This window comes from Geotrypetes seraphini, chromosome 4, assembly GCF_902459505.1.
Source record: "Geotrypetes seraphini chromosome 4, aGeoSer1.1, whole genome shotgun sequence".
NCBI classification, from domain to species: domain Eukaryota; kingdom Metazoa; phylum Chordata; class Amphibia; order Gymnophiona; family Dermophiidae; genus Geotrypetes; species Geotrypetes seraphini.
In genome coordinates, this window is record NC_047087.1 from 206515893 (window position 1) to 206540431 (window position 24539).

General features: G+C 41.9%; 1 protein-coding gene across 8 annotated transcripts in view; it reads right to left on the minus strand.

Annotated features, from left to right (window-relative positions):
* The window catches only part of GRID1 (glutamate ionotropic receptor delta type subunit 1), a 1864061-nt gene that overhangs the window by 272383 nt on the left and 1567139 nt on the right, over positions 1–24539 (minus strand). For all 8 annotated transcript variants that reach the window (XM_033941939.1, XM_033941936.1, XM_033941932.1 and 5 more), the window contains 2 exons: positions 11118–11219; positions 6877–7074 (listed from right to left, as the gene is read on the minus strand). In XM_033941939.1, the coding sequence (XP_033797830.1) occupies positions 6877–7074; positions 11118–11219 (300 nt within the window). The remainder of the gene's footprint in view (positions 1–6876; positions 7075–11117; positions 11220–24539) is intronic.

Genomic DNA, 24539 nt, shown 5'->3' on the forward strand with positions numbered 1-24539 from the left:
TTTTCAACCTTTTTTGGGCAAAGGCACACTTGTTTCATGAAAAAAATCACGAGGCACACCACCATTAGAAAATGTTAAAAAATTTAACGCTGTGCCTATATTGACTATATATAAAGTAATTCTCTTGAATAGGAATCAAATAAACACAAAGAAAGTATTTTATAATTACTTTATTATGAAATATTAAGTAAACAGAATAGTGAAAAATTATAAAATACTTTATTCAGTGCGAAACCTGGGCCTGTTTGGCTGAACACAAAGCTGATATTCTGGCTGGAATCGAAGAAAGACACACACGTAGCTCTTCGTCAACAGCTCTCAGTCTCTCTCTGTATTTGGTTTTTATAGCATACAAAAATAGACAAATATACCCTCCATCCTTTTTATTAAACCACAATAGCAGTTTTTAGCGCAGGGAGCTGCGCTGAATGCCCAGCGCTGCTCTTGACGCTCATAGGCTTCCTGCGCTAAAAACCACTATTGCGGTTTAGTAAAAGGTGACCATATTGTAAAATATAGACAGCAGATATAAATTCAGAACTGTGCATAGTAAGTGAAGGGAAGTTTTCATCTCTGGGAATTTACCCAGTTAACTGTTAAGTTATTTGGGCAAATTCCTTTGAAAACTGTGGTAATACTGCCTCCACTTTGCTAAATTTAAAATAAAATCATTTTTCCTACCTTGTCTGGTGATTTCTGGTTGCACTTTCTTCTTCTGACTGTGCATCCAATCTTTCTTCCCTTCTATCAGCCTGTATGCTTTCTCTCCTCCACACCTCATTCCCTCCCCCAACTTTTTCTTCCTCTCTCCATGACCTTTCTTTCTTTTTTTCTGTTTCTCTTCTTTCCTTCTGTTTCACTGCCTGCCCCCTTTCTTTCTTTCTCCCTGCCGTTCCCCAAGCCACTGCCACTGCCGCTGCCATCGGGGAACAGGACCCACCAATGGATAACAGGCCCCAAAGCCGACACCGACGCATGCTCTCCCTGACGTCAATTCTGCAATCGGAGAGGAAGTTCCTCCCAGCCAGGCAGCGATTGGCTGGCCCGAACTTCCTCTCCGACTGCAGAATTGACGTCGGGGAGAAGAAGACTTATCGGCTCGATAGATTAGATCGCCAAGACAAAGTGAGTCCTGGGTGATCGACTCACTTTGCCTTGGCGAGCTACTGGCGCCCCTGCCTCGGGCCCCCTGTCAGCTCCGGGCCCCTGAATGCAGGACTGGTAGTACTGCCCTGATGGCGGCCCTGCGGCACACCAGGCAACATCTCGCGGCACACTAGTGTGCTGCGGAACAGCGGTTGAAAAACACTGAGCTAATAAAAAGAAAATATTGATCAGGCAAGCAGACGAGAAGAAGCAGTTGGTGAGAGAAGTAGAGGGAGAGAAAAGAAAAAGGAGAGGGGAAGAAGAGCCAGGAGACTACGAGGGGAATCAGTGAGTTAGCTCCGTCTAACCCCCGACATCGACCACCAAAGCTCCCCCTTAAAAGGGGTGGGGCCAACAGTGCTCAGACATTCGGCGTGCGTTGAAGGCAAGTGTTAAAGACGGTTGCCTTATCGAGAGCGCCTTTGCGAAGGGCCTTGAGAAGGGACAAGCCACCGCTAAAGGAGAGCAGAAGGAGACCACAGCAGGCACAGAGGACAACACAGCCAGGCAGACACAGAGTACACAGCAGGCACAGAGGACAGACACAGAAGATATCCACAGCAGACCGACAAGTGGGCAGCAATGGAAGCAGCAGACAGAAGCAGGATGTTGAGCTACCTAGTTTTCTGCACCGTCTGCCATATGTATGACTACCTCCCCTCTGGGAGGCAGTCTTACGTATGCGCTCGATGCGGAGAACAGGAGAGCCTGAAGAAACAAGTTAGACTCCTGGAGGGCAGAATACTGGAATTGGAGGCACTTCAAGCAGTGGAGGAGGAAGACAGAGATGCAGAGAACATCAAGACAGAGGATGCAGAGAACATCAAGACAGAGGACACCATCGAGGAAAAAGTCTGAGAGCTGGAGAGGTTCATATAGGGAGGCTGTGGAAAATTAAGTTGTATTTCTCAACATAGTCTCCTTCGAGAGCTATACACTTTGTCCAGCAAGTTTTCAGTTTTTCCATCCTGTCATAAAAATATGATTTTGTCAAATTTTTAAAAACATTTACTAAACTTTTCAACCACCCTTATATATAATTAATCATTTTCCAAACAAAAAAACTCATCCAACTAACATTCTGGGATGCACTGAGAGTGGCCTAAGACTCTGACTGGCTAATCAAGTGGGTGTTTGAGAGTGTCGGATGTTCAGGAGATCAATGGGTCCAGCCACAGGAGAGAGTAGGCATTCCTTTTGACAATTGTATGTGTGTGGGGGGGGGGGCGGAGGGGGGTGTCAGGGGTTTGTGAGGATTGACTGGATTGGTGGCAAGAGGCAGTGGGCATCACTCCTTTTGCAGACAGCATCAGGGCTGCAGACAGTGTCAGGTGGGAGTTTGGGGGTGGCAGCGGGAGGGAGTGAGCATCTCTCCTGCCAGCAAATTTCACAGGTGAGGGGGGGGGGGGGGGCGGATTCCCTGCTACAGTCTCAGCTGATTAAGAAGGGAAATTCCTTTGTGGCAATCAGCTCAGTGACCGTGTCTATTTGAAAAGTAGACTGGCTTTTTGTTGGCCTACATTTCAAATGCCTATTGTGGCCATAGGGAGATGCCTATGGTCGCTTAAGGTTGCCCAAGGCAACTTGCGGGTGAAACCACGCCCAACCTTGGGCTAGCTTAAGTGTCCCTAGGCACTTCCCTGCATCTGCGACAGACACCTATAGTGTAGGTGGCCTGCCTCAGGGTTTTTTTAGAAGACGTGCATCCCGATTGGCTGGTTAGACAACGGTAGGATGCCTACCTCAGCGTACAGTCAGGATGTCGTCTATAGTGTGTGTTCCTAAATGCTTACAATTTTTTGTTTAAATTTGTATATATTTATAGAACACATCAATGTGTGTTATGAGTAATTATGCAACATCAATGAAACAACTATGAGTACAGTACTCAATATGTTATAGAAGACCCAGTATCATTCAAGGGTCACCCAGTTCCATCATAGGGATGGAAATCATATGTGCTCAAATTAACACCGTGAATAAATTCTAATCACCCATGCACTGTTCACAATATAAAAGTAACATTCTTCAGACTGAATATAATGTTCAAGCAACCAAAGTCTAAACAGTGGAAACATGGAAAAATAACAATCCAATAAGGTTCAAAACTTATCTCAATCAATATTCCATATTCCATTCAAATGGGAGCTAATCAGTTCTACAGTGCTCCATTCAATAGCACACACCTTCCCCCCTCCTTCTTTAGGAACCATTTTACTTTATTCATTGCTTTTTATAAAATTGACTCCATATGGTTACAATAGGAAATGAAGTTATCACCATACAATAAACTTTATTCATAGTATAGTGTTCCACTCAATGCTGTCATTCAACCCGCCCCGCCAGGTTTGGTAGATACACATTTTTATATCCAAAGTTGTTCTCTTAGTTGGATACATCATATTTTATTCTCTAAAAACATTGCACGTATCTCTTCAATTACCAGGCATCTGAGTTCTTCAAATTCCTATGGTATCTCACTGTATAAAATTTAAACACAAATTTGAAGCAACCACAACATAAGAAACCCTTCATTTCTACCCACTCCCCTGCAACCCCAAGAGAAGTTGGCAGGATTGTTAAGCAAAAAAAGCAAGAGAAATAATAGTAACTTATACGCCAATTGAAAGAACACAGAGCACAATATTTCTCTCCAACAAATACAGCATTTATATAGAGCACAATAAATAAGTAAGCTATAAATAAGAATAAAGCATATCAAACAGGCTAAGATTCAGTCCTATCATCTTCTGTTAAGATGAACCTTAAACCATTGCATATTATATAATATTTTGTATCCCCTCAATTCAGAGATATTTTTTTTCATACAGTATGGGGCTTATAATTGAAAGAAAAAAACGTCCAAAAACCAGCCTAAGTCGGCACTTGGACGATCATCAGTCAAAAACATCAAAGTGCCAATAATAAAACCGGGTTTTGGCCGAATTTAAAAACAACCTACGCCTTCACAATGCCACTGAACGACCATAGCTAAACAGGGTATTTCAGGAGGAGAGTCGAGGGTGGGATTTGGGTGGGACGTGGGCAGACTTAGACTTAGTCGTACTGCATGTATAACCGAAAGTTATAAAGCACAGCATAGATGGAACTTGGACGTTGTGACTTAGACCATTTAAAACATAGTCTAAGTCACAAAAACTCACCTAAAGTCACCAGATAAGCACTGCAGACACAAACTACAGACCCTCACACATTACCCCAGTGATCACCGACCCCCCCCAAAAAAAAATATTAATCACAACTTGAAAATTGTGCCTCCAGAACATCATCACTTAGCAGCCTGGCATAGGAAAGCCTAGTTGTGCTGCATAGAGGCGTCTTAAGCCGTCTTGAGGGTGGGTTAGGGACCCATGGAGAGAAGGACCCATGCTCATAAGCCCCTGTAATCACCGCATTGATATTGAAACATGTGCACTCCCCTATTCTCCCCCAAAACCCTTTTGTACTGGCATATAAGTGGCTCCTGCAGCCATAAGAGCTATTGGGATGGTAGATAAGTGGGATTAGGGCAGGGCTGCCCAAGTCCAGTCCTCGAGATCTACTGGCAGGCCAGGTTTTCAGAATATCCACAATGAATATGCATGAGAGAGATTTGCCTGCACTGCCTTCTTGGTATGCAATCTCTCTCTCATGCATATTTATTGTGGATATCCTGAAAACCTGGCCTGCCAGTAGATCTCGAGAACCGGACTTGAGCAGCCCTGGTCTAGAGGATTCTGGAGGTGGTTTGGGGGGCTCACCTTGACCTATAAGGGAGCTGTAGTGAAATGATGACATGGCACCCTTTTTGTGAAGTTCACAGCAGTGCCATGTAAGGTACCCCACTATTTAGGTGCCATGTCTGGGTGTTCAGTCCATCACTTTGCAGACCCCTCCCACGTCCAACAGGGCTTGTTCTAGGCGTTTTTGACTTGGACAAAAAGTTGGACGAAAATGTGGTATAAATATGGACGATTTAGTGGCTTGGGCGATCAGATCGGCAGGATGTATACTTAGACAATTTTTGAAACAAAAAAAAATTTGGACGTATTTTTCGAAAATGTGTCCTAAGCTGTTTTTTATTTTGGACGACTTGAGACTTAGATGAAAATGGACTTAGACGTTCCTTTCGACTATGCCCCTCCACGTTTATACATCTTTACAGATTGCCTTGCACTGTGATACTGATGGACCCTTTTTAAATTTCCAAAATCACCATTCTTTGTGCTGACTAGACCTGGGGACTCCTGTCAACTCTTCACCATTTGCCACTCTTCTAGTGAAGAAAGGGAAAGTGGCTTGGTAGTCAGAACAGCAGGCTAAGATCCAGAGCTCAACCCTGCAGCTGCTACTGACATGATCTTGGACAATTCATGATGTTATCTTCCACTGCTTCAGATTCAAACAGACTGCAAGCTACCTGGGGCAAGAGAATACCTACAATACCTAGATATAAACCTGTGCTAAACTTGGGCTTGGATTTACTTATCCTTCCAAACCCAACTAATTACTCTGGACTCTTCTTCCCTTGTGCCCCACACTGGACTAAAGGTATGTCAAACGCGTGACGGGTCATTAGAAAAGCCACTTTTTTGTGCTGTATCAGATCCACCAGGTTGGTTCTTTTTTCAATTTCTGACTATATGGCCTTGATGTAGTTGATATTCTCCATTGTTTTCTTGTGGATTTATTTTCAGCACTGCTCTTGTGATTTGTGTTGCGGTGATTTGTGTTGCGGGGACAGGGACCGAGCTCATGGGGACAAGATGGGGATGAGGACTGAGCTTGCAGGGACGGGACGGGGACAGGGCTGAGTTCACGGGGACGGGGCAGAGAAAGGGACAAATTTTTTGCCCCGTGTCATTCTCTATTCAGAGGTACTGTGCAACCTGATTTAACTGACCTTGCCTTCTTCTCTATAGCATAAGGGTGGTCTAACCTCATGCTCAGCTTCCCAACTGAAAAGGTTACAAGAGATGGACTGCATCCCATAAACCTATTATTTATTTATTTAAACATTTATATTCCGCGTAGCCTGCAATTCTATGCAGAGTACAATAAAATATCCACAGAGTAAAAGATACAAATTACAACATTAACATACTAATCACGTTACATAAAACAATAAAGGAAAAAGAACAAAAAACAAACCTTTCTCACCCTGCTCTTGATAGACTGAGAAGAAACTGTTAGCACATCACTCACTGCTTCAATTTGGAAAAGTATGCAAAAACAAAACAGTTTTAAGCTTTTTTTCTAAACTGTAACACTTTGGAGGCTTGTCTGAGGTCCAAAGCAAGCTCATTCCAACATGTAGGGCCTTGCAAAGAAAACATCACCTCACGCAAACTCGAAAGTTTAACCATGGTCAAAGAGGGCACAACATGACATGACTTATCCTTAGAGCGTAAACTCCATGAAGGCTGGTAAATGTACACCAAAGACATTACACATTGTCTGGTTTTGTTTTAGTAAGTCTTGCCCTTCTGGTGGAGGTGGTGGAACAAAACCACCGATGAGGTTCAAAAATGCATGGGATCGACATAATGGATCCCTAAATAGAAGAAGGACAGTATCAAAATAAAAGTTACTAAACTATGAGGAAGGCAAAGACCAGGGATTATGTAGGATGATGACTGCCTGTGTCCGCTTAAATTTCACATCCCTGGCTTTTGACCAAAAATATCTACCATATACCATGTATTCTCAGGGAATATTTATCTTGCCTACCTTGTTAATCAGTTCGCCAATCATACCATTCCAAGAACCATTTGGAAGCTGGAGTCCATACTTCCCATCAGGTGCTTGATAAATTTCATATTTAAAGCCTAGATTTTTAGCAAGTGCATCGAGAACATCAATTGAAAATCCCTTGTAGCGCTTTGGTTGACCAAGAATGTTTTCTGCCACCATCACAAAAGGTTCTTCCTGAGAATACAAAAGGTATAAATTAATAAATACAACACTTGATTTGCTTAAAAGTCAATATTTTGAATATCTAATCCATTATACTTATTGCTAGAGTTATGTAGGGCAGTTTTTCCCCACATGGATTCTGGAGTACCCCCTTTCCAGTCAGGTTTTCAGGATATCCACAATGAATATGCAGGAAAAAGATATGCATACAGTGGAAGGCAGAGTAGGCAAATAAATCTCATGCATATTCATTGGGGATATCCTGAAAACATGACTAGTAAGGGGGTACTCCAGGACAAATATGGAAAACACTGATGTAGAGCACCAAAAATAAAAGAGGGAAATTGAGAATCTACAGAATATTAGGCTATTTATGTCACCAAGGGACTCATTTTCAAAGCATAAATATGTTAAAAAAAAAAAAAGGCATAAAGTGGCACTTGGACATTTTTCTCACCAAAATGTCCAAGTCACCTTTTTCAAAACCACATTTCTAGACGTTTTTCTAGGCATTTTGTTTACAGCGCATTGAAATCTCAATGGGGTGTGTTGGAGGCATGTTATGGGTGGGATTTTGGTGTTTTTGCAGCAATAATCAAACATTTATAAAATGTCCAGGGCACAATTTGGACGTTTGGGGCTAGACTTGTTTTAAAGACAAATAAGGGCCAAAAGGATGTCCAAACTGACCAGATAACCACTGAAGTTATAAAAGCATGCCAGCCCCACTTCCCCAGTGGTCATTATCACCCTCCCATCCCCCAAAGATCTGTATGAAACAGTACATATCTGTCTCTATGACAGCTGTAGATAACATGACCAGTCCTAGTATAAGAGCAAGCAAGTGTCTGGAGTAGCCTGATGGACAGTGCAGTGGACTCGAGAAGGGGGTCCCAGGCCCATATCTCACCCTAACTTTGATTCTCAAAATAGTAACTGAAAAAGTAAAGAAAACAAGATTAGCCTTCACAAACTAAAAGAGACCTCAGAAAGAGAAAGACATGCAACAATATCTGATCAAAACTGAGAATAAAGTAGTCAGGAAAGCAAAGATGCAAATGGAAGTAAAAATAGCCAATATGTTCAAATAAGAGGAAAAACATTTTTCAAATATGTTAGTGATAGTGCAAATAGATAGATAGATAGATAATTATCTAGATAGATAATAGATAGAGATAGATAATTATTTAGAATCATTGTTGACTGCAGTACAAGGTGAAGCATAACAAATGAAATAGTGATAAGCATAATTATGAATTTTTTTTTACTTAATAGTAATAGCTCAAGGTGAGTTACATTCAGATAGGAACATGTATAAGCGAATGAGGATAAAGCAAAACTTGTTTAAAAATGTTATTATCTTCTGTTCACACAGGCATGCAAAGCAAAAAAATATATGACGGTCTACTAGCTAACAGAGCAGCAAAAATAAACCACCACCTCTCAAATCTGCTGACCACGACGCCCACCTACAAAACATTCAGGAAAGAACTAAAAACCATACTATTCAAGAAATTTGTCAAATGATCTAACCAAACCGTATCGACCATTCCCAGATCCCAACGCATACTATAGCTATCAATCTTGTTATCTCCCTGGGAATGCCCAAGCTAATTTCTTGTTGTAAACTGCCTAGAACTGAAAGGTATTGGCGGGATAGAATACATCAATGTAATGTAATACAATGAAGGGCTCGGAGTAGGACTGCAGCAGATAAACACAAATGGAAATAGAAGTAGACCCTGAATGATTTGTTCATGAGAAGTTAGCTAAATTACAGGTAAAGAAGGTGATGCAGCCAGATGGAATACATCTGAACATACTGAAGGAACCTAGGGAAGTTCTGGGTTTTCTGCTGTCTAACTTTAGAGTTGGGAATGGTCCCAAAGGACTGGGAAACAGATGAATATGATCCCTCTTCACAATGACAGAAGCAGGGAGGAGGCTGGGGGCTAGTAAGACTGACCTCTGTGGTGAGTACATTAATAGAAATGTTTCTAAAATACAGGTCAATGAGCCTTATGGAATTCAATGGATTGCAGGCAGCATGATTTTGTTAAATGAAAGTTTTGATAAAGAAATCTGATTAATTTGTTTGACTGAATGACATGACAGTTGGATCAAAGAAGAATGGTAGGTGTGATATGCTTAGATTTTATCAAGATTTTGGCACAGTTCTGTATAGGTGACATAAATAAAATGAGTGCCCTCAGTATAAAGTAACAGACTGTGTTAAAAACTGGTTGAGTGGAAGATGATAAACGATATTGATAAATGGAATTCACTGTGAGTAGAGATGCAACCAGTGGTTGCCACCAGAATTGGTTCTTAGTCCAGTTTTTTTAACATTTCTTTAAGCAATATCAAAGAAGGGCTGACTGGTGAGGTTTGCCTCTTTGCAGAAGATGCCAAAATTTTCAATATGGTACATACCCTGATAGTGTGGACATATGAGGAGGGCTCTAGTAAAGCTTGATCTAGAATTTGGCAGCTAAGATTTAAAGTTAAAAAAATATAGGACCATGCATATGGCCTACAAAAGCATAAGGAAGTGGCGCAGTATATAGGTGAAGTACTTCTGTACATTCAGGAAGATCAGGACTTGCAGGTGGCCAAAAAGGTAGAAAAAGGTAATAGAAAAAGCCAGAAGGATGTTTGGATGCATAGGGCGAAGAAAGACCAAAAAGACAAATAAGTATAAGTCGCTGGTGAGAACCATTTAGAGTTCTTTGTACAATTCTGGAGAGCACACTTTCAGAAAAATATAAACAAGATGGAGGGTGGCTACTAAACTGGTCAGTGGTTTTCATCATACAAGATATGGAGACACACTAAAAAAAATCTCAATATGTATACTTTGGAAGAAAGACGAGCAAGGGGAAATATGATAGAAATATTTAAATATCTATGTGGCATAAATGCATAAAGAGCAAGTCTCTTTCATTTGAAAGGAAGCTCTGGAATGAGAGGGCATAAGATGAAGGTGAAAGGAGATAGTCAGGAGTGATATAAGGAAATACTTCTTTATAGAAAGAGTGAAGGATGCATGGAACAGCTTTCTGATGGAGGTAGTGATGAAGGCTGTATCCAAAAAACAAATGGGATTCAAATACAGAGGAGAAGAAGGGATGGATGGGCAAACTAGATAGGCCATATGGTCTTTATCAGACATCATTTTCGATATCTCTATGTTTCTGCCTTTGAACTAAGGTTTTGGAAAAGTGATTGAGGGAGCAATTGTGAGTCTTTCTCTGGTAATTAAAACAATCCCCAAAAGTTAAAAACTAGAGTTTAGGGGCTTGCCTTCTTAGCTGGCTTCCTTTAGACATTCTATTTTATAAACTCCTGCACTTCACCATGTAAGAGTCATCCTAAAGAAGACCAGTATTAAATCAGTTGGATTTCCTAAAGATATTCCAGATTGCAAAATTAGTTACTTTCACATGTAAATCCTGTTACTTGCAAGGTCAAAGTCCCAGTTATGCTGTTCTTTCTAAAATAGCTGTTCCTACTGTATATGCCGTATATATGTGTATTTTCCAAGGCCTTTTAGTATTGTTCTGAGAGCCTTGTTCTGAGAGCCTTTTGTAAAATACCCTGTAAACTATGGGCTCCTTTTACTAAGCTACGCTAGCGTTTTTAGCGCACGCTTAGCGCGTGGTACAATGACGTGCATGCTAGATGCTAATGCCTCATTAGAGCTGGCGTTAGTAGTTCTGCGTAGCATGGGGGTTAGTGCATGCTAATCTTCAGCATGCGCTAAAAACGCTACCGCAGCTTAGTAAAAGGAGCCCTATGAGCATCCTGACTTGGACATCTATTTACCTAGCTATTTAGCCATGCAGAGTTGACCATTTTGTATCAGAGAAAAGGAAATAAAATTTCCAACACCAGAAAGTTCACTTCTCTCCAGTTAGTGTTAAGAAGATTTTCATTCTAGTCACTTCACTATAGCCAATAATAAAAAGACGTTTTAAAGAAGAAAAGAGAACAGAGAAAATCTAGGCAATTTGATACTGTCTCCCCCCCCCCCTCCAACTTGAAGGCGATCATACCAAAACAGTCACCACTTTCAGTGTCAATCCTTGCAAGTCATTGTCCAGATGTTTCTCTTGTAGGCTGCCATTTAAGCCCTTCGTTGAGTCCCACGTTGCCAGCTATAAATGAAACAGAATAGGAATGAAAAGATCATTGCCCACGTACAGTGCTCATTTTTACTCTTAAAGGATTTTGCAGTCTTTTGGCTGAATGCATAGTTTCAATTAGAGAACCAAAATTTGTGCTATACTTTTCTTTTACTATTATTGGATTTCCTATGAGGCGAGTGGCTAGAAAGACATAATTAGCTTTCTCTAATATGTGCAATAATACCTGCTCTTTATTATCTATATAGTATCATTAAACCGCCAACAATATTGTTCCATAATGCTATTATGTTTTTTGGCTCAGATTTTCTTGAAGATTTGAGTTTGTTTTTCCAACATGAAGTCTCACTTGGGAAACCACGCTCAAAAGAGCCATTTTATTTCTCTCAGATGATGGTTTCTCTACCCAGTAAAAAGGCTGTCTCAGTTATGCCAAATTGGAATTGTGAAATTGTATTCATGCACCTTGCCAAAAGACCGAGGACAACATTTTCTGTTGTTATTTGTCAATCCTTTGCAGAGATTAATATAATCTGTTGATTCTAAACACACAGGTGTGAAATGACAGTGCTATGTACTGTAAATATGAAATTTGGAAGAGTGATTTCTAATATGTAGTCTTTACTCGTCTGGACACAGCTTTCAGTTTGCATGTCATAATCTTTTCTGTCATCTGGCTATAAATCACATGCATATTTTGAACATGCCATATATTTTTTAAACTTCTTAATGAAACAGAGCCTGGAGTCAAAAATAAAATATGGATGCAATCAGTGCACTGAAGCATAAATTATCACTTCAATTTCTCTCTGTTTTACAGTCATGTCACTGAAAAAACAATAACAATTGCAAAAAAATCAAAAAGGTGTACAGTATTTACCACAATAATAATACCCGTAAGTAAACACAGACTTGGCAAACATTCAAGTTATACTGCACTGTGATGAATAACTGGACTCTCACAAATATTAACCAAAATGAGCCTCAGACATTCAAGCATGACATACTGTACATATCAATGTAGGCTGCATTTAAGATGTTCTGTTTTACCATGACTTGTAAAATAAACCTTAACTATATACCATGTTGGGAGAAGGAGGAGTGTTTTTGTGCTTGGAGGAGCTGCTTAGAAAACTGAGATGTCCAGTATTCTAAATTCCCGCTCATTTGCCTGCTGACATCATAAATTCAGGCTGGCTCCCCAGTATGAAATCTAGCCGTTCCCTGTGGAATGGCCAAAGGGTATGGTCAAAGGGGTAAGCCCTAAGGGGTACCCCTTGCACCTTGTGTGCCCCTTTGGAGCTAAAGTGGAACCACGGTTTGCAGGGGACTTTGTTAAATTGTATTTGGATCTTTTCCATTTCTGGTTGCAGTATTTTGGATATGTGGAAATGCAAAGTGAAAGCTAAACATCTACCTGTAAGTACCCCTGTTACTCCATGATCTATTGATTCCTGTGAGCAAAACTTTTCCTTCTTCTCCACACATGGGTAATGACTGGTGTCGCATTGAGTTTAAAAGGGAGAAGCCTTTCCTTTCTCAATCTATAGCTTCATATCTCTCCCCCATTGGGGGCTTGTCCCAAGAAGGATCTCCCCCAGATTTTTTTTAGCTTTGCAGCAGTCATTGCTACGTTGTCCCTCTATAGTGACTAGTATTAAATCAGTTGAATTTCCTAAAGATGTTCCAGCTTTTAAAGATGGACCTCCCCAAGTTTCATTATTAGATATGTGGACTGATAAGGACTGTCAAAAGGACTGAGGCAAAGCTTAAGGAACCAGTCCAGCAGTGATATGATTTTTCTCAGTGTGTGGGCTCAAAGATATTTATTTCTTTATTTAAAAATGTATATACCGTAGATTAATAATAATAATAATAACTTTATTTTTCTATACCACCATAATCTTGCGACTTCTAGGTGGTTCACAAAGAAGAAGAGCTGTACAATCAGCAAATTACAGTAGATGAATGCAAGGTGGTTGAAAGGAAAATTATACATAGGTTGAATTATAAGAAATTAACTATTTTACATTTTATATTGAAAATAGTCAGACACCAGCGAGTATCAGGATACAATTATGAAGAGGGAATTTTAGAAGACAGGGAAAGTGGATACCTAATGTGAGGAAGAAATTCAGGGTAAGGTGTGGAAGTTATGTTCGCGGGAGAGTGTCTGGCTAGGACAAGAATTTCTTAAAGTGGTCTTTAATTTTTTCCGGAAGATGCTGTAGGTTAAACACCACATAGAGACACAATTGCAAACAGCTATCATAATAAAAGAAAAGAAGAAAAGAACTAACACAGGAAAGCGCTAACAACCAATTGAGTTTTTAACATTTTCCCCAGCACAATATCGCAAAATTCCAGGCAAAGTATTCCAAACCTTGGCACTTGCCACAGACAGCATTGCTGCACCAATCCTAACATGAGAGACTGACATGTTGCCCTCTAAACTCAGTTTCATACTATTTTCTGATCTCAAACACCTTCTAGGTTGATAAATTTAAAAAAAAAAAAAAAAACAACAAAAAACCCTTTAAGACAACCGGAGAAACATGATACAAAATCTGATGTATAGTTGAAAGAATCTTAAAGTGTACTCTTTGCTGCATGGGTAACCAATGCAATTGCTTCAGCACTGGGGTTATGTGAGTCATTCTTGGGGCCCCAGTCATCAGTCTTGCTGCAGAGTTAATCAACATTTGCAGTGCCCTCATCTTCACTTTAGCAACTCCCATGTATAGCGCATTGCAATAATCCATCCTACTCAGGATCAGTGCTTGCACTACACTAGGGAAATCGAATGACAATAGGATAGACAATATGGAACAGGAAATTAGTTCCTTGAGTATTTCTATGTCAAGGACTGAATCTCAGGTTGGAGCAGTGGCGTACCAAGGGGGGGGTGTGGGGGGGCGGTCCGCCCCGGGTGCCAAGCCCTGAGGGATGCTCCCGGTCCGGTCCGGTGTGGTTCCCCCTCCCCCTGCGCCGGGTGTCGCGTCTGGAAACAGCCTGCAGCAACATCGCGTGATGCCAGCGATCTTTGCCTGCTTCGGCTGTTTCCTCCGCCACGGTTCCGCCCCTCCTCTGATGTCAGAGGAGGAGCGGGACCGCGGCGGAGGAAACAGCCAAAGCAAGCAAAGATCGCTGGCATCGTGCGATCTTGCTGCAGGCTGTTTCCCCAGGGAAATGAAGCGGGGAGGCCAGGGGAATGAGCAGTGCTTCGTGGTGGTGGTGGGGCCGAGCGGTCCTTTGAGGTAGTACGGGGGGGGCAGCAGGCCTTCAGGGTGGGGCGGGCAGGCAGACCTTGTGGAGGGGTGGGAGACAGGCCTTCAGGGGGACAGGCCTTCATGGAGAACAGGCAGGCAAGCCTTCAAAGGGGGGACAAGCCTTCGGGGGGGGGGGGACAGGCCTTCAAGGGAGACAGACAGGCCTTCGGGGGAGAGGGTGACAGGCCGTAGGGGGGTGCTGGCCTTCGGGGGGGGGACAGGCCTTCAAGGGGGACAGGCCTTCAAGGGAGGGCACAGGCCTTCAAGGGGGGACAGGCAGGCAGGCCTTCAAGGGGGGACAAGCATTTGAGGGGGGTGTAGGCTTTTGGGGGGTGCAGGCCTTCAAGGGGGGGCAGGCCTTCGAGGGGGGGACAGGCCTTCAAGGGGAACAGGCAGGCAGGCCTTCAAGGGGAGGACAGGCCTTTGAGGGGAGTGTAAGCCTTCGGGGGGATGCAGGCCTTCGGGGGGGGGTGCAGGCCTTCAGGGGGGCAGGCCTTCAAGGGGAATAGGCAGGCAGGCCTTCAAGGGGGGGACAGGCCTTCGGGGGGGTGCAGGCCTTCAGGGGGGGGTGCAGGCCTTCAAGGGGAAGGGACAGGCCTTCAGGGGGGACAGGCATTCGAGGGGGGGTGTAGGCCTTCGGAGAGGTGCAGGCCTTCAAGGGGGGGTAGGCCTTCAAGGGGGGGGGACAGGCCTTTGAGGGGGGTGTAGGCTTTCGGGGGGGTGCAGGCCTTTGAGGGGGGTGTAGGCCTTCAGGGGGAGTGCAGGCCTTCAGGGGGCAGGACTTCGAGGGGGGTGTAGGCCTTCGGGGGGTGCAGGCCTTCAGGGGGGGGTGCAGGCCTTCAGGGGGGCAGGCCTTCAAGGGGAACAGGCAGGCAGGCCTTCAGGGGGGGGGTGGACAGGCCTTCGGGGGTGCAGGCCTTCAGGGGGGGTGCAGGCCTTCAAGGGGGAGGGACAGGCCTTCAGGGGGGTAGGCCTTCAAGGGGAGCAGGCAGGCAGGCCTTCAAGGAGGGGACAGGCCTTCAGGGGTGGGATGCAGACTTTTAAGGGGGGGGGACAGGCCTTCAGGGGAGGGGGGCCCTGGTGTAGAAGTACACGGAGGGAAGGGGGAGGGGTTCAAAGAGACGTGCATATGCCAGACTTTGGGTGGGAAGAAATAATGGGTCTGAAAATAGATGAGAGAGAGAGAAATGATGGATATGGGTTTTAGGGAGGGAAGGAACAGAAAGAGAGAGAAGTTGGACACAAGGGATGGTGTGGAGGGGGGGATAGAGATACTGGTTAGGAGGATAGTTGGGAAAAGAAAGGGAGAGATGGTGAACCCTGGGGTGGTGGGGAAGGAGGGAGAGCTGCTGGATGAAAGGGTAGTTAAGAAAAGGTGGATCTGTGGAGGGAGACAAAGAAAGGAAAGATGCCAGACATCCGGGGGAGGGAAGTGAAACGGAAGGGGAGGACAGAGATGGCAGATGGATGGTTAGCACGGAGAAAGAAGAAAGAAGGAGACCCTGGCAAGCAAGTTATCAGAAGACAACCAGAGCCTTAGACCAACAAGATTTGAAAGATAACCAGACAACAAAAAGGTAGAAAAACTAATTTTATTTTCTGTTTTGTGATTACAATATGTCAGATTTGAAATGTGTATCCTGCCAGAGCTGGTGTTAGACCGCAAACGTGAGCTAGGATTTAACAGAGAGAGGAAAAGTCCTTTTTGTTTCTTTATTTTATTTACACCACAGCGCCAGTGTGGTTAGGAGAAGCCAAAGGGGGGTGAAAAAGCTATAAAATAAACCCACCAGGATGTTTGAAAAAAACACCCAATTGGGCAGGAAAATCGAATCAATAAACCAATTCAATAGGCTGAATCGAATCAAAATTTTTTTTTCCTGAATCTGGCAGCACTAGTTTGCGCTACTGTCTTAGACTTTAGGACCTGGGATTGGGGAGAGATGGCATCCTCAGTACTTTATAATGCAAGTGAAATGAGGATTTGGTCAGATTTTTGAAGGGTCTGCACTCTGCAGAAGAAAAATATTGTATAGGCCGGGGACATGAGACAGCAGGAAATGGGAACTTTTCTTCCTTCTATTTTTGTGAATGGAAAGGCTGAGGATGTCAGAGAGTTCAGTTAAAATATGTGCTTTATAAGAAAATATAATAATGTGTTTTATAAAGTTTATAGCATTGCTGGCCTACCCGGTGAGGTGTTCCTAGTGGTGGTGGTGGCAGCGTGTCAATGTGTTGAGAGGAAGAGGTGATCTGGGAAATTCTGCTGAGCAAACTCCGGGCCCATTTCCTCCCCCCAGTTAGTCCACTCCACTCAACTGGTTCACACACTGAGTGGATCTTTGGGTGTTGTTCCTGGGTAGTTGTTTTGGGATCTCTTCCAGTGGTTTGTCAGTATCTCCTTCTGGTCCAAGGAAGGAAACTTTGTTAACCTTAGCACTGACCTACAGAATATGTTTGTAACAGCGCTGCTTGTGTGGCATTAGTCTATGTAGTGATTGAAAGAAAATACCAGACCTTTGCACATTTTTGCACTATATGGTGGGTGTATGAGGAGATTCACATTTCCTGCACAGCTAAGTCCGTGTGAAGTTACCTTGTGCTGTATTTGACATCTAGCAAAGTCTCTGTTTGGAAGGAAAGATCTCAGCTTAAAAATGAAGTGGCCAGAAGTTATGGTAAAAGCAGATAGCGTAGCTGGTTTTAAGAAAGGTTTGGACAAATTCCTGGAGGAAAAGTTCATAGTCTGTTATTAAGACATGGGGGAAACATCTGCTTGCCCTGGATCGGTAGCATGGAATGTTGCTACTCTTTGGGTTTTGACCAGGTATTAGTGTCCTGGATTGGCTACCATGAGAATGGGCTACTGGGCATGATGGACCATTGGTCTGACCCAGTTAGGCTATTCTTATGTTATGTTCTCATCTGTAGGGGCCTTTGTTTTAACTTCTTATTTTAATGTATTCTTTTTCTGAGAACTTATCAATGTTTTTTATAATGGGAACAAAAATGGAAGAGAATTAATGTGTGTGGAATGGGGGGGATAACTAATTTCTTCAGCTAAATAATTCAATCCACCTCAACCAGACATAGGAGAACTCGCACACCATTCACACACCCTCCAACCAAAAACATCAAAAGAAAAAAAACTGTTCGACAACCTCCTAGCCATTCGAGCTGCAACACTCGACCCCCAATTCTACAACCTATTGACCTCGACCATAAACTACAAAACCTTCAAAAAAGAAATTAAAACCCTTCTATTCAAAAACACATAAAACCGAACTAACACAATCAGAACTGTCCCAAGCATCACCTGCAACTACTCCATATGTACTTCTGATGTCATGACAATTCAGACATAATTTATGTAATGTTATGGTATGTTTGGAATAATGGTTACATATATGAGGTTCAATAAAAGAAAATTTTCACTGCCTGTTTCTATTATGACCATTTATTCAGTTTCATGGTTATTACAAAAAATATTTTTTTACATGGGGGGGGGTGTCAAAAAATTATGGGCCCCGGGTGCCACATACCCTAGGTACGCCACTGGGTTGGAGCATTGCCGCAAGCAGGCGCTTTTGCTGTTACGGATAACTTTTGCCTATATAGGCAGCTTGAGATCAAGGAAAATCAAATGAGATCTTCCAACTTGAGATTTTTAAATTTTCCTGTTTGCCCATTATGATCTGTACAGATCATATTGAAGAAATATTTCAAAGAGATGTTAACTTTGGCAAATGCTGATTAACTTATAATTACTAGATGCTATTATCTGCTAAAGAAGGCATTAAAGGGGAACCAGGAAGATGAGACTTTCTGCAGAATCCTAATACTGTACTGGGTTGTATTTTCTCTAAATTGCACTGTAAAAACAATCTCTACCTCACAGCATTTCTTTTCTAAGCGTACTAGCTCACCTCTGTTGTAGTTACCCCTCTCTATCGATTTTGCTATATACCTCCTATAGCATTCTCGTACTGTACTAAAGTGTATCTTTTAAAAAAATGCACTGTAAGTCGCCTTGAACCTCTTTAGGCATAGCTTAATGCATAAATCTCAGATTAGACTGTGGATGTCTTATTACCAAGAGAAAATATTATGGTTAATTTGACAGCTTTTTTAGAAACTACTCGGGATGAGATACTTGAGTGTTCTACTTAGTCTCCTTTTCTTCAGAAGCAGATAAAGCATTGATTTTGAATAATTACTTTAGAAATAAGGATTTCCTACATAAGAACATGAGAGTTGCCATACTGGGACAGACTGAAGGTTCATCAAGCCCAGTATCCTGTTTCCAACAGTAGCCAACCCAGGTCCCAAGCACTTAGCTAGATCCCAAATAGCAAACAGATTCTATGCTGGTTATCCTAGGAATAAGCAGTGGATTTCCCCACGCCATCAGATCAACTGGAAAGATTCCTGTTAGGGAAGCTAAATAATATAGGGAGATACAGCTTTGGTAGATGGATTGTTTCAAGAGCACCTTATGCAGCTTACAGGCAGACATATCTTTTGTTATTATTACCCAGGTAGTTTTCTTGTCCTTTCTTTCTATTGTGTTTCTTTCTTTCTATTCTTTCTATTGTCCTTTCTTTCTATTATTCTTTTTCTATTCTTTCTATTGTATTCTTAATAATCCCCACCTTTACAAAGCTGCGCTAACGTTTTTAGCGCCAGCCTTGGCGGTAACACCTCAGACGCACATAGGAATTCTATGTGAATCAGAGCTGCTACAGCTGGCGCTAAAAACACTGGAATGACTTTGTAAAGGATGGGTAAATATTTATGTATTTATTTGTTTGAAAATTGAAAAAAAAAAAAAAAACCCAAACAATATTCCATGTTGATAACTTCCCTTCCAAATAAAAAAAATAAAATATCCGAATGAAAAGACCATCTTAGATGCAATGCTAATTCTAGTACATTTACTATGTTACAGTCTGGCAGAATAATTGTTGGAACTGTTGACTTTACTGGTAGATCCCCCACAAGGTTAACCTATAAAAATTGGATGCTTAACTGAGGTAAGAATCTCAGAATTGCCACTGCATGGATCATAATAATATTATCCTTTAAGAATTTGTGGCAAGAGTATCTTTCATCGATTTCACACCTTCAGGCTACACTGACTTATCATTTACAAGCCTAACCCTTGTTATTTATACTCTGAGTTTATCTTTATCATTTTCAACTTTATTTTCCCAATTATCTTTTTAAACTTTTTTTTAAATTTAACTTTTTCTCAATATTTGTGAGACTAACTCAACACTCTTTCATGCCTTAACCTACAAAATCAGGTATATACCATCACAGAGTAGTAGTAAGGCTTTTATTGCACCACAAAAATGCATAACCCAATGTGACCACATTTTGCCTACAAAGGCTATGTCAGGGGCTGTTTTTCAGAATTTCCACAATGTATGAGATCTATATGCATTCACTGCTTCCACTGTATGCAAACAGATCTCATACATAGTCATTTTGGAAATCCTGAAAACCAGGCTGGCTTGTGAACTTTGAAAACTGGATTTGATGACTCCTGATGTACGAGTGCATGCATGTGTGTGTATATGCCATTATTCTATTTTATCAAAACAAAGAAATTGACCCTGAGAGAATCACAGAGAAGAAAATCCAAGACAAACTAAAACACACTGTGGAATGACGATGTTACTGAAATGGACTTTATTGAAAATGTAAAAGTTCCAAAAGTCTACTTAAGCAATCCATGTAAAGATAAAATAATCCACATAAAAATCTTAAGGACCTAGTCCGCTGAAAGTGTAGGACCCAACACGGTCCGTGTTTCGACAAAGTAGTCTTCTTCAGGGGTCCCTGAAAGTCCTATGGTAGTAGATACGTGGAATAACAAATACGTGGAGAATCATGGAGAATGCGCTGCTTAAAAACCACAGCAATGTGTGTATATGCCATTATTCTATTTTATTGCATAACCTCTGTTATATTTCTACATTACAACCTACTGGAGAGGGGGGGGGGAAGGAGAAACCAACCCTACCCTTTAGTCCTTTGGTCAGTTTTTAATACTAGAAATTGTGAATGTTTCTACTGGCCAGAAAACAAATATGTTGAGGCTAATAAATGGAACTACTTATGATATATTTTGTAGATCACTGAGGAAAAAAAAAGGTTCTTAGTCATTTCCTCCTAAGACCCATATGTTCTTGCAAACAGAATCATAGCTTTAATTTTCTCTCTGCCATCATGGCAAGGGCTTTAGGTCAAACTGCATTCTGTGCGCTGCTGTTATCAACAGAAGGAAGACAAGTGTAGACCAGTGGCAGATGGAATAATATCTGCCACTCCAAACTATGTGATGCTAAATACAAATGTTCTAAAAGATACTAAAAATGTATTACCGGTAGTTCTTTTCTATTTCTATTTGTATGATACTCTGTTTTGCAAACTGTCAGACAGTTTGCATATAAATTTGTTCCTATATAAATTTATCGCTTAAATATAACAAGGAATGTGAAAAGATGAATGATGTTTCTTTCCACTCTGGAGTATTTACCATCAGCTAATGCCTTAGGACTAGATTTCAGATTTTGCTGTCCATAGGCAAGACCAGACTACAGATCAAGGGGGGATGGGGGGGGGTGGAGGGGAGAGGGGGTTGTATGCATGGTTCAGAAATCCTAAAAGTTTAGAGAGCCTGAAGGGAAACAGAAAAGACAATATTGTCTCCCTGGCACCACTTTGCAGGAGCATATACACATGGCCCTAAAGAAAGCAGAAAGGAGCTCCTTTTTGACCTGGGTATTTGGTACCTTCAAATGTGGAGCCCATGTTGCCTAAATCCAGCTCTTTATTTTACAAAATACACACAATGACATTTAACTCTTCAGCCAGATAGGGTTGGAATAGGTTTGCTTTATGATTATCAAACTGTTTTTTTTGTTTTTTTATTATCCTTTTAAAAGAAGAATAGTTAATGTGGACAGTTCCATGTTTATAGCATAAATAATTAAAAATACAAAGCAATGAGCATGCTGCATAACAAAATTGACCAAGAAATTTATTTATTTTTAAAATTTATATACCATTTTATTCCAAAACGGTTTATAAATAGTTCCATACATAAAATATTATAAAATTCAGAACAAGGTAAGAACAAAACAAACAGATTCAATGTGATGTTTCAGTGGTGAGCAATGGCGTAGCGTACCCCATCCACTTTAGGCTCAGGATATCCTAGTGGCAACATATCTATGAAGGAGAAGTAGAAATAGGATCTTCTGCCCACCCAATTGGGGTCCAGGCCCACCCAAAATTAGGCATCTGATTACACCCCTGGTGGTGAGGTCACACAAGTAAAGCTTCCATTTGAGCCTGAAGAGCTGAGTTTCCAGATTTCCAGATAACAATTAACTTGCAATTACAGTGGCCGGTTTTCTGTTCTGCACCAAAATAGGGAATAAGTGCTAGCCTTCTGCTGACCACCCATGTCACTCCCTCGCTGTTGCATACATAGAACATACCCTCCCCAGATATACTTTCATTCACACCAACAACCCATACAAGCCTACACACTCACAACAACATTTTCCACCTACCCATTCATGCATATGTCCTTCCACTAACAATTCCAGTTTACACCCATATAACCCACCTTCACTTCCAACACACCCTGAATGAAGCACCTAGCAACTCCATAAATACCCATATACCCATACTCCTCCTACAAATTTATATAGGGCTACTTTGAAAAATGCAGATAAATTTGCTAAACAAATGAATATTTTCTCTACTTCTTTACATGCTATTCTTTTTTTCTCTCATCTTTTGTCGTGCAATATTTTTTTCTCCTAACACACACTTATTGCAACCCTTTTCCCTGCAAAAGATTCTCCTTCCAGCCTTTCATCCCCTCTTTTCTATCATCTCTTCATCTATTCCATCCACTCCAGAAAAGTGCCCCTGACCAGGACCTAGTTAGCAATTTCAGCAGCATTATCCAGACAATGCCACTGAAAAATACAGGCCACCCTGGTCACTGGGATGATCTGTGCTTGGAGCAATGGTAATCCCTGAATTAAGTATCTAGACTAGGAGTGTCCAACCTGCGGCCCGAGGGTCAAATGCAGCCCTGTGAAGTATTTAGTGCGGCCCCGGTCAAGGGCGATGCAGTGTTTTCCTCTGCTGCCCCCGGGTGTTTACCGTCTTGCCAGCTCCCTCCTCTGTCTTGCTGCAGTGTTTGCGCATTTGCGCGGCCCCAGAAAATTTTTTTTTCGGCCAATGTGGCCCAGGGAAGCCAAAAGGTTGGACACCTCTGATCTAGACAGTGGGCTGAACACTGCCTTTATCTGGATAAAGCTAGCACTGACCACCCTAGCCTAGCCCAATACTGGCACGGAATCACAGAGAACCAGGCCGGTTCCCTTCAGTAGCAGCAGAGGGGAAATGGGAATTGCTGAGATCCTGCCTTGCAAGCAGCAGGGAGATTAAGAACAAAGACTGGGGTTAACCTTTGATACTGGAGGAATTAAGCCGCGAGATCAGTGGAGAACGTTGCCATGATTCTGAGCCAGAGGCAAATTCTAAAGAAACTGAAGTGAATTCAAGAGCTGTCAGGTCTCTTGCATAGAAGTAAATTTCATGTTGTGCACATACTATATCTTTTAAGGGGACGATACTAAAAGATAAAATCTGGTACCTTATCTATTGTAGCCACAGCATCAACAATAGAGAGCCAGAAAAACTGACAAAAACTGAACCTAAAAATTGCTGGAACTGAATAAACTAAACGTTGCTACTAAGGGCTCCTTTTACGGTTTTAGCGCGCGCAGAGCACGTGCTACACTATCACACGTGCTAAATGCTAACGCCTCCATCGAGCTTGCGTTAGTATTTTTTTTTGTTTAGCGCGCGCTAAAAACGCTAGCGCACCTTAATAAAAGGAGCCCTAAGTGACAATGATGAGTTAAAAAGGCCTCTACAAATGACACTGCAAGCTTTAGTTTAACAGTTTGCTGTAGACTCCATTATCAGGGTGTTTTTTTTTTAATCCCTTCATCTGTTGTCACACACCTGCTCCTAGGATTTTAGTAGTGTAATTCTCAAATATATTCCTCAACAGAAAAGCCCATCTTCATCCAAATAGCCAGGGTGGAGTTTTTACTTCAGGAGCAAATCTTCCAGTCAATCAAAGCAATTTTTTTTCCCTTCTTTTGAATTTTGAAACATAGAAAGACATTTAAATTGACATTTAATATAATAATTTATTCTTGTGTACCGCCATACCCAAGAAGTTCTAGGCAGTTCACATCCGTTAATTAAGATCCGCGATGACACACGGATTGACAAAATTTTGACAAAGTTACAAGCAACGAAGAAGGGAGCCTGGAGACGTTTTAACAGAGTTTTATCAAAAGTACAAGCAGCATCGAAGGTAGGGATGGAAGGTAAGAGAAAACGAGAGAGGAGACCAAGTAGGGGGAGAGCAGTAGGAGCGGTGTGAGAGTGGGAAAGGGGTAGTTGCAGGTGGAAAGGGGTTATAGGACCTGTTCGCGGAAAAGGTGCGTTTTGAGTAGTTTTCTGAAGCTAAGGTAGGTAGGGGCCTCGAGTACCAATTGGGCTAGCCAAGGGTTCAGCTTAGCCACCTGGTAAGCAAAGGTTTTGTCAAGGAATCTTTTGAGGTGACATAATTTTATGGAGGGGAAGACGAACAACTGGATTCTGCGGGAGTTCTTGTTGGTGAGATTCAGAGTGAAATGTTGATTGAGGTAACTAGGTAAAAGGCCAAAAGCTGTTTTGTAGCAGAAGCAGGTGAATTTGAAGAAGATTGGATTCGAAAGGCAGCCACTGCAGTTGGTGGTAAAAAGGAGTGATGTGGTCCCATTTGTTCAAGCCGAATATGAGGCGGACGGCAGTGTTCTGGATCAATTTTAGTCTCCTAGTGGTTTTCTTCGTGGAGCTCAAGTAAATGATATTGCAATAGTCCAGTAAGCTGAGAATGGAGGACTGTACCAGTAGGCGGAATGAGGAGTCGTCAAAGTATTTTTTTATGGTGCGCAGTTTCCAGAGCACCGAG